We start from the raw sequence: 16,625 nt of genomic DNA, 5'->3' as shown, positions 1-16,625 counted from the left end.
TTTTAAATTTAGGCCATTAAATTGATTAGAATATATAAAATTCACATGTTTTTAAGGATAGATTTCAATTTAATAGACTGATTTAGAAAAACTATTTCATAAGTTGATTTTTTTGAGATGATTTATTTTTTAATTTGTTTCGTAGCTGTAAAATAACAGCTATAACTATAAGCCAAGGACTCAAGATGTACAGCATCCTTTACAAATTTCGTCTTTTCTGGATCTCTCTTTACCTGGAATAAAAAAGGTTGATTCTTTTCTTTTTTCTTTTTTTTTTTTTTAATTGCATCATTAGTCCATATAATATGTCATAATTACAAATCACTCCCTATAATTTAAAAAATTTATAGATGGTCATTGTGGTAAACTGTAATTACAAATCGATCCTGAAGTTAAATTCTATTACAAAAATTGATAGATTATGTTAAATGCCATGTCAGTGCTACATTAAACCAATAAAATGACGACACGTGTCCATTTGAATAAAAAATATAAATTTATTAAAAAATAAATAAATAAACTTATTTAAAAATTTAACAAAAAAACACAAAACGTAGCTTTTCACCGATTAGAATACTTCCAAATTATCTATCTGAATTTGAGAGAATTTGGACATGTGATTGTAAGATACCACTTGTGGAATTCACCTAACCAATTAAAAATTAGGCTGCTCAACTACTATCCGGTCAAGTGGGTCTCATAAGTGGTCTCTCATAATCATTAGGTCAAATTCTCTCAAATTTAAACAAATAATTTGAAAAGATCATAATTTACTGTAACCAATAAAAAAAAAAAAAGTAAAAAGAGTGAGAAGTCAAATATATAACAATAAAATTATATTTCTTTTCACATTGCACAGGATCAAGATGTGAAGTTTTTCGCTCATCTTGTGGAGTGTGAAAGAAATGTAGTAGCAAGGCCTTTTTTCTTTTTTTTTTCTTTTTTTTTTTTAACCGTGGTAGTAAAATGGCTTAAGAATATAAAATAGCTAATTAAGAGATAAACAATTATCTTTCGCATTGCAACAGGTTTTATTGTAATATATATATATATATATATATATATATATATATATATATATATATTCTCTTTCCCCCCTCTCTCTGTGTGTATGAAACAATTTTCTTTCAAAGATGGACCACCTTGTACAAAGCTTGGAGGCTTGACTCTTGAGTCCCCCAAAAAAACATTTATTAAAAAACAGTTGTTTTTTTTTTTTTTTAAAAAAAATTATTATTATTATTATTATTATTTTATGAAATAGACTAAAAAATTATTTTATTCCACTTTTTTTTTTTTTTTTTTTTTTTTTTTTTTCAATTTCGTCCCCTCACTCAAAGTTTTGGTTCTCCCTTGAGCATTACTCGTAGGAAATTACCTTTTTATCTTTCCAAATTAATGTGACTCTCAAATTGACAATTTTAATAATCACATTATTTAAAAAGATAAAAAGATCGCCCATAGCATTACTCAATTTAAAAATAATAATTAAAATTTTGAATCAGATTCCTCTCTATTTGAAGTGAAAGAGAGATAAATTATTTTATAGTCAAAATTAAATTTTAGAGAAGGTAAATACGTTGCCACGTCTATTAAAATTTTAAATAACGCAATATCATATACATAATTAAATACAATAAAATATGTTTTAAACCATAAAATTGTTTCTTATATATTTTGAAGTTGAAATTGGTGAGGATCCTATTCCACCATCTAATCTTAAAAAATACAAAAAAGCAATTAAAAATAAAAAAACAAATCTAATCAATCTTATAAGGTACGCTTTGTCTTAAAAAAAAACAACAGAGCGGATAATAGAAAAAAGAAAAGAAAATAAAATCTGTGGACAGGGTAGCCAATCAACATATGCCACTTACACGCAAAGAATCTTCTGCACAGAATTGACTTCTGAAAATGTATCTCTCAGGTCCCGACAAAACAATTTAAACTTCAACAGTAAAAACACTGGTCATCTTCTCCGAAAATGACCCCCCACTACACGAATGCCAGGTCAGACTCTAAATATCCGCCACCTAGCCAGTCATCCCAAACTTCCAATCGTGGCGCACTGCCATTCGTCTTTCCTCTAAAATCCCGACTACTTTGTCACTCATACTTTCCTTAGCAATATATTACATTTCTTCTTCGATGTGGAGGGCATGCCATTCCTCTCCTCAGACGCTCCCAGCCCTGCGTTTCGCTTGCAATGCCTCTCTGTAACTGTGTTTTTTAGTTTACGAAACTGCCCCTACCCATAAAGCAAATTTCCCGATGCTTCCTTGCGTGTAATTGTTTTTTTTTTTTTTTTCGCTTCGTTTCTCTTTTCTGGGTTTTCCTTTGCTTTTTTCTGTGGTTTGCTGACCCTAAGTCTCTGTTGAATTTCGTCTGCGCAGAGTTGGGGGTTTTCTAGGGTTTTGGGACTGCGCGGAATGGGGGATTCGTAAGCTCAGGTGAGAATTTGGGTCTTCGATTTCGTTTTAGTTACGATCTGGTCCACTCTCGGATTCATTGCATAGGTTTTGTTTTGGTTTTGTAAAGGTCTTGATTTTCGTTCTTCTTTTGTAGAATGGAGTCGAGAACTATTGTGGGTTTTCGTTGAAACTGATTTGCTGCTTAAATTTTTAGTTGATTTTGTGAAACAAGTTGTGTAAGTTTGATGTGGAGTGCATGCAGATCTGGAATTTTAGAATTGACTGGCATGCTTTGAGAAAAGTCAGTGAAATTTAGTTAATTTTCACGTGACTGAAAGTGATTTGATTATTGGCAATTAACATATGCCTTTTGCTTTAAATTGTTTGGATTTTGTTTAACGAGTTGCAACCGAATTCTATTCGAAATGTATAGCTACCCATATCATTATACTAGTTCAGCCTTTCTTCTTTTGATAACCCACGTTTGGGCTCTTGAAAATAACGTAATTGGTGGGCTTTGTGGAATTTGAAGAATTTTCAGGTGGGTCCTAATTCTACTAAGATGTTGAATTGTTACATTTTACTTACTGAATCATTGCTTACGCAAGTAGAAGAAGTAATATATGTGCGAGTTAAGTGAATGTCATTGCACTATATTGCTTAAAAACCCTTTTAAGCTCTCATATGCCATAGTAATCGGACTTTGATGGACTTTCTGTTTTAGATCTAAATTTTATTGCTTAGTTGGGAATACTTCATTGTACAAATTGAAGTGTTTATGGACTGCAATTTATGTCGACATGGATATTGAGGTGATTTTTTTTCGTGTATATTGGAGAAGTTTCTAAGGTAGTGGAATAATAGCCATATGGAAAAAGTGACACCAATAGTGTACCAGGGAAATGTACACTACTTTTGTAGATACAGGCAATATTTTCCATTTCTTTTGTTTTTGTGCACTTGACAAGGGGATGAGGAAATTGCATTTGTGTATGTATCGACTTTGAAGCTTTTGAATCAGCTTTCTTGAATAGCACGTTTTACTTGCATTTCAGCATACTAAGAATGGCCTCTTGATCTAATTACGTTTTCTGTGGTTGAGATGTGACTGCTGGAACTATGCTCTTGCCTTTTAACTCTAGTGTTAGAAATTTTGTTATTCTACTGGAATTCCTCCATCAAGATCATGATTTTTGATTTTGCTTCTTGTCTGTAGTGCCTGGATGAAAACTTAGCCACCAAATGTCATCAGTTTGAACTTTAACTAAGAGAATTTTTTTTCTTGGTATGTTTGACAAGGATTTATGATATTTGTTAATAGGTGGCTGACAATGATTCTAACAAAGCAGTATCGATGCATACACTCAGCAAGCTGTCGATGCACAAAAGGCCATCTAAGCGAAGATGTGATATTCCTAGTATTTCAACATTTGAACTGGAACCCTAAGCTAATTGCTACTCTGTCCTGTGTATGCAAGTGGTTTGATGATCTTGCAAAGAGAGTACTATGGAAGGAGTTTTGCCGAACAAGAGCACCAAAGATGATGCTTGATCTGCAATCTAGTGGGAGTCACAATGTTGATGGGAACTGGAGAGCACTGGGGAAACTACTTATTTACTGTTCAGGATGTAAGAAAGGTGGCCTGTTCAATAGCATTCAAATCCCAGGCCATTTTGTTTATAGGACCCGGTTCTCTAGGACCTCAGGGAAGAGTTTTCTTTTGCCACAATGCAGAACAGATGTTTTATATGTGTCTGACCCTTGTGAACATCTTGATCAAGGGGAAGAGGGGGATGTGGGATTCTTCCGTGGAGTTTTCAAGTCGTTCTCAATGTCAAAGGTGCGGAAGATGCTAATCAAAAGGGGGGCCCAGCTTCATCCAACAGAGGTGTGCCCTTATTGTAAGGCAAAGTTGTGGAACATGCTGCAGGCTCAGATGATACCACAAAGTGCCAGCTGCAGGTTGGGTGCTTATGAGGATTGCATTGAGTATTATGTGTGTCTCAATGGACATATGCTTGGGATCTTACCTTTGTCTGATTCAGAAGAGGCATCTGAGTTGGAGTGATAGTTGGAATGAAACTCAGGTATCCTCTTGCACCAAGTATTTCCATGTTCTGTTAGAACTTTGGGAAGATCATGGAAGTGATTTTTTTAGCAGCACATCCACATCAATAAGCTTACTTTGCACTTTGCAGCAATATCAATATTTAACCATTCTGAGCACATTTTTAGTCATCTATAGAATTATACCAGACTTTCCCAACCCTGCTTGGCCAACTTTCACGTAGGCGTGTGTTCTTCATGGAGGCTAGGCAAGTTGCATGGGTTTTTATGTGCTTAAGTAAGCTTTATGTGTGTATACTAACTGTATAACTAGGTAGTTGTGAGATCAGGAACAACAGCTCAGACCGTATTGACTTGAAATTTTGGTTTTGGGCATCAAGTATGTTGAATTCCAATAATGATATTTTTACGCATCACTTAGTCTCTGAATAGCTACTCTATTAGTTTAAGACACAGCACCTTCGATGACAAATACTGCCTTGATTTAAAGTTAATCATAGCTTATGCTTATGTATGTTTGTCTTACCCTTCCTCTGTTGTCAATTTTGAGTATTGCAATTATGCTAACCTCTTATTGGAAGCAAAATTTATGTCTAAAACATGTCAAAGTTTATCCAGAAGATTTTTTCTTTTCTTTCTTTTCTTCTTCTTTTTATTTTCTTTTCGTTCTTTTTTTTTTTTTTTTTTTTTTTTTTTTTTTTTTTTTAATTTACTTAGTCAGTTTTACTTGAAAGGAATCATGTAGCCAACCCCAATTAGTTTGGATTAAGACAGCAGAGTTGAGTACTAGACTTCTATACTCCTTTGCTGCTGCTGTTTCTATCATATATGTGATATTAGGTAGTTTTTGTGCTTTCTATCATATCTGTGAAAGGGTTATTGGTTAATATTCTAACAAGACATATCCTTTCCTTGGACAGATTTCTAATCATTGAGCATAAAGTTGGGAAGGTAAAACATGTGATGAGCCTTTTGTTCAACTTATTTGGTGGAAGTTGGAACCAGAACATCGCAATATCATATGGACTTTCGAGTCTGCTGCTTCAGTCTGGCCTGGCCTTGCCAAATTTTTCCCATCGAAAGGCCAAAAACAGCTGCTAACCTTTTAAATCGTCCATTACATAAAATGTTAATGTGGAAACCATGTAATACCCGTGTACTGTACATTTATGTTCGATCCGTATATGTATTTGCAGGGCAGATTGGTTTGTGCGCAATAATCTATACACACTGGTTTATGATAAACTAGTTGCTTTAATTGCTTTCTTGATTTTCTCTACACCCTGCCTTAAAAGAATAGGAGTCATTTCATGGTTTGTAGAATCATTAAAATTAATGATCGTATAAACCTTGGAACTCATAACTCAACACTAGACAATCTATTATGCCGAATACACTTTTTATTTTTTTTAAAGGATGCCGAATACACATAATGGAATTGGAATGTTCTCAGGCAAAAATGGGGAAAAATCAGCAAAACTCAACAAATCTTGAAAAGCCCGAGGCTCTACTTATTATATTCGTTCAAAATAATATCAGAAACAACTGGCTTGACTAGCCCATTACATGGTTCTATTAGAGAAAACTTAAAATCAGACCCTAAGCCCCTGGGGCTGGAATGATGCAAGGTTCTTGCAAAGGCTTGGTACTTGCGGATGTCCGCCTCACTAACACTCCTCCTGGCGTACTTGAGCGACTCCTCAAAGTGAGCTGCCTTGATCTCCGACACTCCATTATCAGCAACCTCCTCTTCCATAGCTTCAGGGTTTCTTCTTCTTCTCTCCAAATCCTTCTCTATGTCCTCTCTTATAGCATACTTGCAAGCCCTCTGGCATATTTCCGTGATGTCAGCCCCACTGAAGCCTTGTGTAAACTTGGCAAGAGCTGCAAGGTCAACTTCTTTGGATATGGGTGATTTTCTCAGACAGGCTTTAAAAATCTGACGCCGCGAACTCTCATCCGGCAGTGGGATGTAAATCAACTGATCAAGACGCCCTGGCCGGAGAAGTGCCGGGTCAATTATATCAGGCCTGTTTGTAGCCCCAATAACAAAGATAGTTTTCTTGGATGATAACCCATCCATCTCAGTCAATATTTGGTTCAGAACCCTATCAGCAGCACCGCCAGCATCTCCCACACCGCTCCCTCTCTGAATGGCAATGGAGTCGAGTTCATCAAAGAACAGGACACATGGTGCTGACTGGCGGGCCTTGTCAAAAACATCCCTAACGTTGGCCTCACTCTCTCCAAACCACATGGTAAGTAGCTCAGGACCCTTAATACTAATGAAATTGGCTTGGCACTCGTTCGCAATAGCTTTGGCCAGCAGAGTTTTTCCACAACCAGGAGGGCCGTAGAAGAGAACTCCTCTGGAAGGAGACATGCCAAACTTTTCAAACTTTTCCGGATGCTCCACCGGGTATTGAACCGTCTCTTGGAGCTCCCTCTTGACGCTCTCAAGGCCACCAACGTCTTCCCAGCTCACATGGGGCACTTCCACAACTGTTTCGCGCAAAGCAGAAGCAACGCTGTTTCCAAGAGCCACTTTGAAGTGCTCGTTTGTGATAGCCATGGAGTTGAGAACCTCGGCATCAATCGTTTCATCCTGATCCATATCAATCAAGTCCATCTTCTCTCTAATACATTGCAGCGCAGCCTCGGTGCAAAGAGCTGCAAGATCAGCACCAACGTGCCCATGAGTCTCCTTTGCTACTTTCTCCAGCTCCACATCTTCCGAAAGCTTCATGTTCCTGGTACGCACCCGAAGAATCTCAAGACGACCGACCTCATCCGGAACACCAATGTCAATCTCTCTATCAAACCTCCCGAACCTTCTCAGCGCCGGGTCAATGCTGTTTGGTCGATTCGTAGCGCCAATAACAATGACATGTGCGCGAGAGTTGAGCCCATCCATGAGTGTCAGCAGCTGGGAAACAATCCTCCTCTCCACCTCCCCGTTAGTCTTATCACGCTTGGGAGCAATGGAGTCAATCTCATCTATAAACACAATGGAAGGAGCATTCTTCTCCGCCTCCGCAAACGCTTTCCGCAGATTGCTTTCGCTCTCTCCAGCCATCTTCGACATGATCTCCGGCCCATTGATACAGAGAAAGAAAGCACCGGTTTCATTAGCAATAGCCCTTGCAATCAGGGTCTTCCCGGTGCCGGGAGGCCCGTAAAGCAGAATTCCTTTGGGGGGCTTCACACCAATAGTCTTGAAAATCTGGGGATGCCTGAGAGGCAACTCGACCAGCTCTCTTATTTGCGCTAGTTGTTTCCTAACGCCGCCAACATCTTCATATCCAACCTCGTATAAGATTCTCTCCTCGTCCTCTCTCTTCACAGGCTCTCCTTGACAGTAGATTTCCGTGTCAGGCGCAACCAAGCAGCATGGTCCAGGGTCCGTCTCCATGACCTTGAACTCCGAGCTCCTCATTCCGCCTCTCACAACAAACAAATCGCCTTTCCTCAGCGGCCGAAACGAGCCTTCAAAGTAAGGCCTTAAATAGGCGTCGAAGAGGTTCCCGGTGAGCCCTTCGACGGAGTCGTCGAGGGGAAGAACGTGCACTTTCTTGCCGTCGTAAACGTTCGGGCATTCGTGGACGGAGACCATGTCGGCGATCCTGACTCTGAGGTTGGACCTGATGACCTTGTTCATGCGGACCCTCGACTTGTCGCATGCCGAGTCCGCAACGACAACGCAGACGGTGTCCCTCCGAAGTTTGCCCCTGATCAAGACCATATCGCCGTTGAAGACGTTGAGGCTTTCCAAGGTTTCTGGGTGGAGTGCGACGACCGAGTTGTCGCCGTCCTGCATGTCGTCCACGGCCAGCCTGTTCGGAGTTTTCTTGGGCTTGAACATGGCGGCGCAAGTTTTCTCGTCTCTTTTCCTTTTGCGAGAACTCATGGACTCCTCTGGGTCAGTTTTCATGGTGATCGGATTCTAAACAAAGACGCAAAGAAACAGAAAGAAGAAGAAGAAGAGCAAGAAAGAGCAAGAACAAGAGCGTGCAGTAAATTAATTTGGCATCTGATGTGAGGTATTTATATACAGGTGATTTTTCGGACGCTTTTACCTTTTCCTAAAGGGATAAGGAAAACTCTACGGTAAAACTTGGAATTTTTTTTTCTTTACAATTCCTTGGGAGGAAAGGAAAACGAAGTCGGTAAAGGAAACACGAACAACAATTAGCGTGAATTTTCCTATTTTTATTTACTTCTGAGAGCGTTTTGATCAGTGATTACCACCTCCTGCCTGGATATCTATTCTTTTATTTTTTAATTTTTTTAATTTTTTTTTTAATTACCCTTGCTCCTTGTTATTGGGCAGGGCGCCCAGCTCCCCAGCCTGAGCAAGTTGCTCAAGTAAGAAGGAGAACTTCTGCTCGGGCTGGGGCTTCTCTTTCACTACTCTACAATTTTTCATACCTTCCTCATTGAGCAAGGAATTGTAGGAAATCCAAATCCGACAATTCCACCTTAAATTGGATTTTTTTTTTTAAAGGCAAAATCAGTAATAAAGATCTCAATCGTCGTCGAATATCTCTCTTTTTGTACGTCTAGTCACCTCTCCCTGTTGTGATTCTCAAGTATTTTTTGTTGTTGCAGTAGGTGTTGCTTTAGGCAGAGCTATCTTGAGACTACCCTTTCAAACCACAGATTTTGGCGGCCTTTTTCTTGGCTAGTGACAAGAATCCAATAGGTTAAGCCTTATATTTGGCCTATTAGTAGTAGATCTTAAGATTTTATTGCAATGTATTGGAATTTTTTTGGGTTGCCCTACTCATCTTTTTTGCTTTTCTTTCATGTACTAAAATCCCTTTTCCCTTTTCCTTGTATTTGCTAGAAAAAAAAAAAGAAAAAGCTATCCAAATTTATCTTAAAGATCTCTAATAAGTAGGCTGCTTATTCAAAAATATTAACTACAAACTTCAAATACTAAGTAAGCAATATTTCCTTTTTTATTATGTGATTTGGAAGGCAGACAATGATAATTCTTTCATATCTTAAATAATATTTTGATTTTTTTTTTTTTTTTTGTTGACTTTCTTAGAAGGACAAATTTCCTACAAATTAATTTGTAAGAAACTCCTACAAACCAGTATTTAAAAGCGACATGCATTCTTTAAGCTATTAAAAAAGCACGAGAAAAACACATGCTATTAAGAAAAACATATAATTCTCACATGCTAAGGGACATGTCACTTTTAATGGTTGGTTTGCAAGAAATTTGTGTCCTTAAAACAATAGTTGATTATAAGAAAAGGCAAAAACATTTGTTACACACACTCCAAAAATTGCTGACATTTGCCACATGCATTTCGGCACGTGTACGGACACTGTACACGTGTTGATCAGGTTGCCACATGTAAATCGCCACGCGTGCGACTCGTGTCAGACCTGGAAGTCACTAACTGCACATTTTGACACGTGTATCTTAATACACGTGTCAGATTAGACACATGTATTGTAATACACGTGTATTACAATACACGTGTCCAACTGTCAGACACGTGTATTTCAATACACGTGTGTATTTTGTGTTTTTTTAAAAAAAAAAATTCCAAATTATATTTTTTATTTAATTAAATAAAATAAAAAATACAATTTGAATTTTTTTTTCAATTTAGTTTTGTTATTGTCTTTTTAAATTTGTTTGGGTTAATTAATTTTTTTTTTAAAAAAATATACTTATTTCCGACCACAAATAACGCAATATTTATTTTACCCAAAAATATCACAAAATCAAATTACATAAACCAATAATTAATAACGTATTTGTTAACTATGCAAATCTTTACAAACAAAAAATAATTACACAAAATATCTACAAATCCGAAGGGCGTCCCTGCGAAGCACGAGGTACCGTCCCAGACGTGTTCTCGCCAACCGGCGATTGCTGCACAAGGGATGGTATAGCGGGCGAAGGTGTAGCGACAGGGGAGTGCTGGCTTAGCCGTCGTCCAATAGGCGACAACGTACCAACCGTTATCGCATTACCTGCAAATAATATAGACAATTAAAGTATATAATATTACTTGCAAAATTAAAGGGGTAATGAAAACAAATTGAAATTAATTTTGTCCTATACACAATATAAATCATACCTGCAGATGCACTACTAACTGACGACGTACTACCTACGTTTGCAGGTGAAGACTGAGCACCAAGACATGGTTGTGATATTCCCATTGAGGACATGAAGACATCGAACTGTTGCATGCGTTGCTCCATGGCGTCGAATTGTTGCATGCGTTGCTCCATGGCGTCGAATTGTTGCATGCGCTGCTCCAACGTGTCATTCCTCTCTCGTACAGCCCGTAGCTCCGCTTGAATTTTTTTCATCTTCCGGGCATGTTCGGCCCAATCCCGAGACGTGCCCTCAGATGGTCTCCCCTGTGAGCGAGGCCTGTATGAGAAATATGTCCCCCGAACAGGTGTAACGTTCGGCCCAACCTGCCGAACCCTCCCCGCGTACTCAGGCCTCCCAACCACCTGTTTGTACGCGTCGTTAGGTGCCCAACGCACCGTGTCTGCTGAGACGCTCTGCGTGGCGGCTGGATCACTGGATAAACTCTGCATCATCCTCTCCTGTACGTCGTCAACATGAAATACTCATATACTGAATAATGACATATCACACACATAATTTAGAAATATTAGTAAATTAGATCAGTAGCATACTCATAAGACCCGTGTATCTTATGTGTATATGCTATGTACACCATAATTTCACAAATTTATATAGTTAATAAGATGAGTTTTTTTTTTTTTTTTTTTTTTTTTTTTTTTAAATGAACACAAAACTAATTTTATTTTTTTTAATATATATTTGGAAAAAAAATAACAGTTGGCCACGTGTAGGTAGACGCGTGTATTTTATATATGTGTCCAATTGGGGTGTTTATACAACTAGCCACGCTGTCAAAAAGATACGTGACTAATTGGACGCATGTCTACAGTAACCGGTACTATAGACACACGTCCAATTGTAGGGTTTTTTGTAGTGACGCTACTCACCAGTCATATTCATTATATATATATATATATATATATATATATTTTCCACTTTTCAATATGAAAATAAAAGGTAACATTGTAAAGTTGAAATATATAAACGAGAATTTATATGCTACTGATTTTTCTAAAAATTTGTGCATTTTCAACGGGAGAAGATAATAATTAGAATATAATCTTCTTTTTTTCTTGAAAGCATGGGAGGTGGGTCGCGGGATACCGACCACCTCCTTAAGATGGGGGTTCCCTGCAAGCCGCTTCCGCGGGGTTGAGCGTGGATCACCTTAGAACCCAACCACCACCTACAGAGGGGATTTTTCCCACCGTCACCCCACCCTCCTTTCTTGTTTTAGGAAATATGTTGATATGGAAAAGACGCACACGTAACAACGTTTTATAATCTTTGGTTTTTTTGTACAAGTGAAAAACAGGCCTAATGGCAGGTGAACGAAAGAACTAATCTTATAAACTCCAAAAAGCCCAAAGAGCCAACCTTATCATTTTCTAAAACCCCGAAGAGTGTTTTAATAATAATGAAAACCATATAGACCATGTTTGAATATAACCAGTATGCAGAGAGGATTCATAAGTGGAGCATGGCTTCACCTTTGCCTTTTGACTTAAGAAGGTTTATATTTCCGACCCAAAAGATAAGTTGGTATTAGGGAAACTCAAAAGCATCAAAATTGACCAAAACTGAAAAACAAGAAATACGAACAAAGATCACAATGAACTGCATGCATGATACTGCGATCCACTTAAGTATAAACAAGGATAAAAAGTATATTCATAGGATCATACATCCTGCAAAAGCTCTGTTTCTTCTGCTTCAAAGTCCATACCTGCAATGCTCATCCGGCCGATGTTAACTGCATAATTTAGTTCTCAAATAAGGGACGACAGGCATTTTAATTTTCAAGATATAAAATTTTGACATTAAATCACAGTATAAAAGAGCTGTACATAATGAACAGAAGCTTTAGTCTACTGCTATTAGAAGTATACTGTTGTGGCCCTGTGAAACCAAAGGAAAGGCAACTGAAGGAAAAGCTCAAGCTCAAGCTGGCGATATGGTGTTGTTGCTGACCCGCTGAGTATAGGATAAAGGATGCGCAGTAAAATTTGTTCTAATTCTGAAACTATGGGGACATGCTACTACTGCAATTATTCTTGCAATTCTGATCCTAGAAAAATAATGCGCTCCAAATATGACTTAAAAATCATTGCAGTGACCTGCATAGTAAAATCCTTTTTTTTTTTTTTTAATAGGTAATCAGAGAAATTATATAAAAAGCGTAAAGGTGCCCCTAAGCATATAGGAGGTATACAAAAGAACACCAAAACAGGAAAGAGGAAGAAAAAGGAAAAAACCCGCAAACCCCAAAAACATGAGGAAACCCAAACACCCCAACAGGAACCAACCCAAACCTGCATAGTAGAATCCTATAGGTTGCACCCAAACAATATCCTAAATCAAGTTTCATGTCTAGCTTCAGGGAATTTAATTGTCATAGTAATCAACATATGATGTCTGCTTCCTTCGGAAAAGTCAAAATGAGTTGATTTTAAGAATTTCAACTGAGTTGCATTTTTAGCATAGCCACTCTTACAAAGGCTATTGTCTTTTTGCTAACATGAAAAATAAGATAAAAGAAAACACAAGGGAGAAATTCATTTTAGTCTGAGAAACAATTCAGATGTCATTTTAAAGGATGAAGTTGAAATCTGGCAAGCATTGATATATATAGGCAAGCCAAAACCGTCCTAGTAGCTATAAGAAGTTAATTTTTCCCTATATTCTCTTCTAAACATCCCTTATGCAATTATATTTACCTAATCTATCTTTCTGTTCCAAAATGGTCAAAAGCATAGTGGCTAGAAGCCTAGAAGTTCACATTACTTAGGAGTCTCACACATGCTAGTCGTGCACTGCACAAATGACTGAAGTTAGAGTGGACAATAAAAACCAACACACTACGAGTTGATAACAATATTTAAACAGCTGTGTGTCAAGAAACCAAGCAGGTAGGAGAGCCTAGACCATTGCCTAGATAACAGAATCTTTTCCATACAAGTTATAAAACAGAGATTCAGAGAGAGAGAGAGAGAGAGAGAGAGAGAGGAAAAAAAGACTGCATCACATACCAATAGCGTTTAGTCCAGCTAATTTAGGCATAAACTGCCTGATATGATCTTCTGCTGCTTTCTCAGCTTTCAGTGTCTCACACACAAAAGAAACAAAAATCTTGTTCTTCCTTTCCCTTTGCTCAACCATGCCCACAACATCCTTCTCCCACCTGCCTCCACATAAACATGAGCATGGAAAGGGATTAGTTATTCACATGCAATTATGATCCATGTTAACGAAGTAAGAGATGCAATGAAAAGAGAAGAGGACTTGGGATTTATTATTAAAGATAGAATTTTTTTTTTTTTTTTTTGATAAGTTAAAGATGGAATTTTAAATGATTTCAAACTTTTTTTTTTTTTGATAAGTAATGATAGTTTTATTGAAAGCGTAAGGCGCCCCTACGTACACTAGAAGTATACAACAGGAAACACCTAACTAGAAAGCGAAAAAGAAGCAAGAAATTCAGCAAAGCTGATAGATAAAGGGTACAAATAAGCCATCGACCAGACATACAAGGTATGGAGAAACAACTCTAGCACCTCCTCTAGGGAGCTCTCTAGATTCTCAAAACACCTAAGGTTTCTTTCTCTCCAAATACACCAAAAAAGGCAAATAGGCACCATCTTCCAAGAAGTAGCGCTCCCAGATCTCCCAGACTTCCACCAACAAGCAACTAAGTCAAGCACACTCCTAGGCATGACCCATGAAATACCAAAGCGGGAGAAAATGTTGTTCCATAGAGCTAAGGCCAGATCGCAATGCAGAAGAATATGGCCCACTGATTCCCCATCCCGCTTGCAAAGACAGCATCTATCCACAATAATTATGTTCATCTTCCTAAGATTGTCCAAGGTAAGAATTCTGCCTAGAGCTGCAGACCAAGTGAAGAAAGCTGCCCTCGGGGGAGCCTGAGACCGCCACACACACTTCCATGGGAACCGAGTACCTCCAGCACACATCATAGAACCAAAATATGACTTCACCCTGAACACACCTTTCTTGGACGGGACCCATTTAAGACAATCTGCCATCTCAAAATTCACCTTGGTAGAGCCCAGCACCTGGAAGAAAGAGGCAAAAACATCGACTTCCTATAAAATATAAGGATTTGTGTTTGTGCTGCCTTACCGAATGTTGGTAGAGGCTGTTTGTATATATAGAGAAACTAGAACATAGTTACATGAGTTTAGGAGACTACAATTCTGATAGGAATGAAACACTACAATCTAATCTGAGTATTTGAATTCAAAATATTATCTTATCACTAGTTCCTATAATCTAGGTTTTATCTTTATCTTCATCTTGAGCGCGCATAGAATTAGGAACTTTATCTCGAGAAGACATATCTAGCTGAGGGGTAGATATGTCTTTAACATGCCCCTGCAATCTTAACGGTATAGGGAGAACGTTGAGATTGGAACGAAGGAAAGCAAAACGTGCGGAGGAGAGAGGCTTGGTGAGAACATCCGCTAGTTGATCCTTGCTGGAGATGAATTGAATGCGGATGGTCTTCTTAGCAACCATGTCTCGAACAAAATGAAAGTCAATTTCGACATGTTTTGTTCGTGCATGGAAAACTGGATTTGAAGATAGGTAAGTAGCTCCGATGTTGTCACACCATAGTGTAGGAGGACGTGTAAAGCTGAGCCCAAGTTCAGAACATAGAGACATAATCCAGGAGAGTTCAGCTGCAGTGTTTGCTAGGGATTTGTATTCGGCCTCGGTGCTGGAGCGGGCAACAGTGTGTTGCTTTCGACAGCTCCATGAAATAAGATTTTTTCCAAGGAAAATACAATATCCACCCGTAGAGCGACGATCATCTTGGTCTCCAGCCCAATCTGCGTCGGAATAGGCCTCAATGGAAGCTGTTGGGGCACGGTAGAAGTGAAGACCATACTGAACTGTTTCCTTGAGATACCTTAAGAGTCTCTTTACAGCCTGCCAGTGTAGATCCGTGGGATTATGCATGAATTGAGCAAGTTTGTTCACACAGAATGAGATGTCCGGTCTTGTGATGCAGAGGTATTGCAATGCGCCCACTGTGCTGTGGAATAAAGTTGGATCAGAGAATAAATCACCTTCAAAAGCCGAGAGGTGAGTAGAAGATGCCATTGGACAGTTGATCGGTTTGGCTTCAATCATTTTGGTCCTTTTGAGAATGTCCAAAATGTACCGATGCTGAGACAGAATAAAACCAGTGGAGCTTGGAAGAACTTCAATTCCTAGGAAAAAATGGAGTTTCCCGAGGTCTTTGACAGCAAATTCCTGTTTCAATGTCTGTAAAAGTGTAGAAACTGCAGATGGTTTAGATGATGTGATTAGAATGTCATCTACATAAATGAGTACTAGAGTAGTGTAAGCAGCCGACTTATAGATGAAGAGAGATGTGTCTGATTTGGATCCATGAAAACCAAGCTCCAATAGTTTACCACTAAGTCTGGAGAACCAAGCTCTTGGGGCTTGTTTGAGGCCATATAAAGCCTTTGTGAGTTTACAAACATGATCTGGAAACTGAGGATGAGTAAAACCGGGAGGCTGAGACATGAATACCACTTCAGAAATATTCCCATGAAGGAATGCATTTTGTATGTCAATTTGATGAATCGGCCAGCCATTGGACAGAGCAATTGATAGAACAATGCGTACCGTAGTAGGTTTGATCACAGGGCTGTAGGTTTCACCATAGTCAATGCCCGGTTGTTGATGAAATCCCTTAGCAACTAGCCTTGCTTTGTACCTTTCAATCGATCCATCAGCCTTCCGCTTTATCCGAAAAACCCATTTGCAGCCAATTATATTAGAAGCTAATTCAGGAGGAACCAGGGTCCAAGTCTGGTTCTGTAGTAAAGCATCAAATTCGGTGTTCATGGCAGCTCTCCAATTTTTATCCTTCACAGCTGTAGAATGACAAGTAGGCTCAATCTCATCAGTAGAGGACTCGGCAAGCAGGGCTCTCGGGAGGGGGTACCGAACTCGACCATCTGTAAACTCTCTAGGC

General features: G+C 38.5%; 3 protein-coding genes across 3 annotated transcripts; 1 reads left to right on the top strand and 2 right to left on the bottom strand.

Moving 5' to 3' along the window:
* The first annotated feature begins 2,126 nt into the window (after positions 1–2,126).
* Positions 2,127–5,737, top strand: LOC133859645 (EID1-like F-box protein 2). The gene is made up of 4 exons (XM_062295122.1): positions 2,127–2,285; positions 2,394–2,450; positions 3,733–4,499; positions 5,400–5,737. Exons 1-3 carry the CDS (start codon positions 2,272–2,274, stop codon positions 4,478–4,480), a joined length of 819 nt encoding a protein of 272 aa, XP_062151106.1. The 5' UTR covers positions 2,127–2,271; the 3' UTR covers positions 4,481–4,499; positions 5,400–5,737.
* Positions 5,738–5,986: 249 nt separating this feature from the next.
* On the bottom strand, positions 5,987–8,410 carry LOC133860549 (cell division cycle protein 48 homolog). Its single transcript, XM_062296134.1, has one exon. The coding sequence runs from the start codon at positions 8,408–8,410 to the stop codon at positions 5,987–5,989; it is 2,424 nt and encodes an 807-aa protein (XP_062152118.1).
* Positions 8,411–10,216: 1,806 nt separating this feature from the next.
* On the bottom strand, positions 10,217–13,788 carry LOC133861669 (uncharacterized). The gene is made up of 4 exons (XM_062297454.1): positions 13,642–13,788; positions 12,298–12,365; positions 10,587–11,070; positions 10,217–10,479 (listed from the first exon to the last, which is right to left on the bottom strand). The coding sequence occupies exons 1-4, from the start codon at positions 13,769–13,771 to the stop codon at positions 10,307–10,309; spliced, it is 855 nt and encodes a 284-aa protein (XP_062153438.1). The 5' UTR covers positions 13,772–13,788; the 3' UTR covers positions 10,217–10,306.
* Positions 13,789–16,625: the final 2,837 nt, after the last annotated feature.

This window comes from Alnus glutinosa, chromosome 2 (assembly GCF_958979055.1).
Source record: "Alnus glutinosa chromosome 2, dhAlnGlut1.1, whole genome shotgun sequence".
NCBI lineage: Eukaryota > Viridiplantae > Streptophyta > Magnoliopsida > Fagales > Betulaceae > Alnus > Alnus glutinosa.
This window is presented reverse-complemented; position numbering and strand designations above follow the sequence as displayed.

Excerpts from the sequence above, each read along its gene's own strand:
- LOC133859645 (XM_062295122.1), top strand. Across the intron at positions 2,451-3,732 it reads TGGGGGATTCGTAAGCTCAG|GTGGCTGACAATGATTCTAA; the intron begins GTGAGAATTTGG and ends ATTTGTTAATAG.
- LOC133860549 (XM_062296134.1), bottom strand. The coding sequence starts at position 8,410 with ATGAAAACTGACCCAGAGGAGTCCATGAGTTCTCGCAAAAGGAAAAGA.
- LOC133861669 (XM_062297454.1), bottom strand. The coding sequence starts at position 13,771 with ATGGTTGAGCAAAGGGAAAGGAAGAACAAGATTTTTGTTTCTTTTGTG. Across the intron at positions 12,366-13,641 it reads AGCTGGACTAAACGCTATTG|TTAACATCGGCCGGATGAGC; the intron begins GTATGTGATGCA and ends TAAATTATGCAG. Across the intron at positions 11,071-12,297 it reads AAACAGAGCTTTTGCAGGAT|GAGAGGATGATGCAGAGTTT; the intron begins GTATGATCCTAT and ends GACGACGTACAG.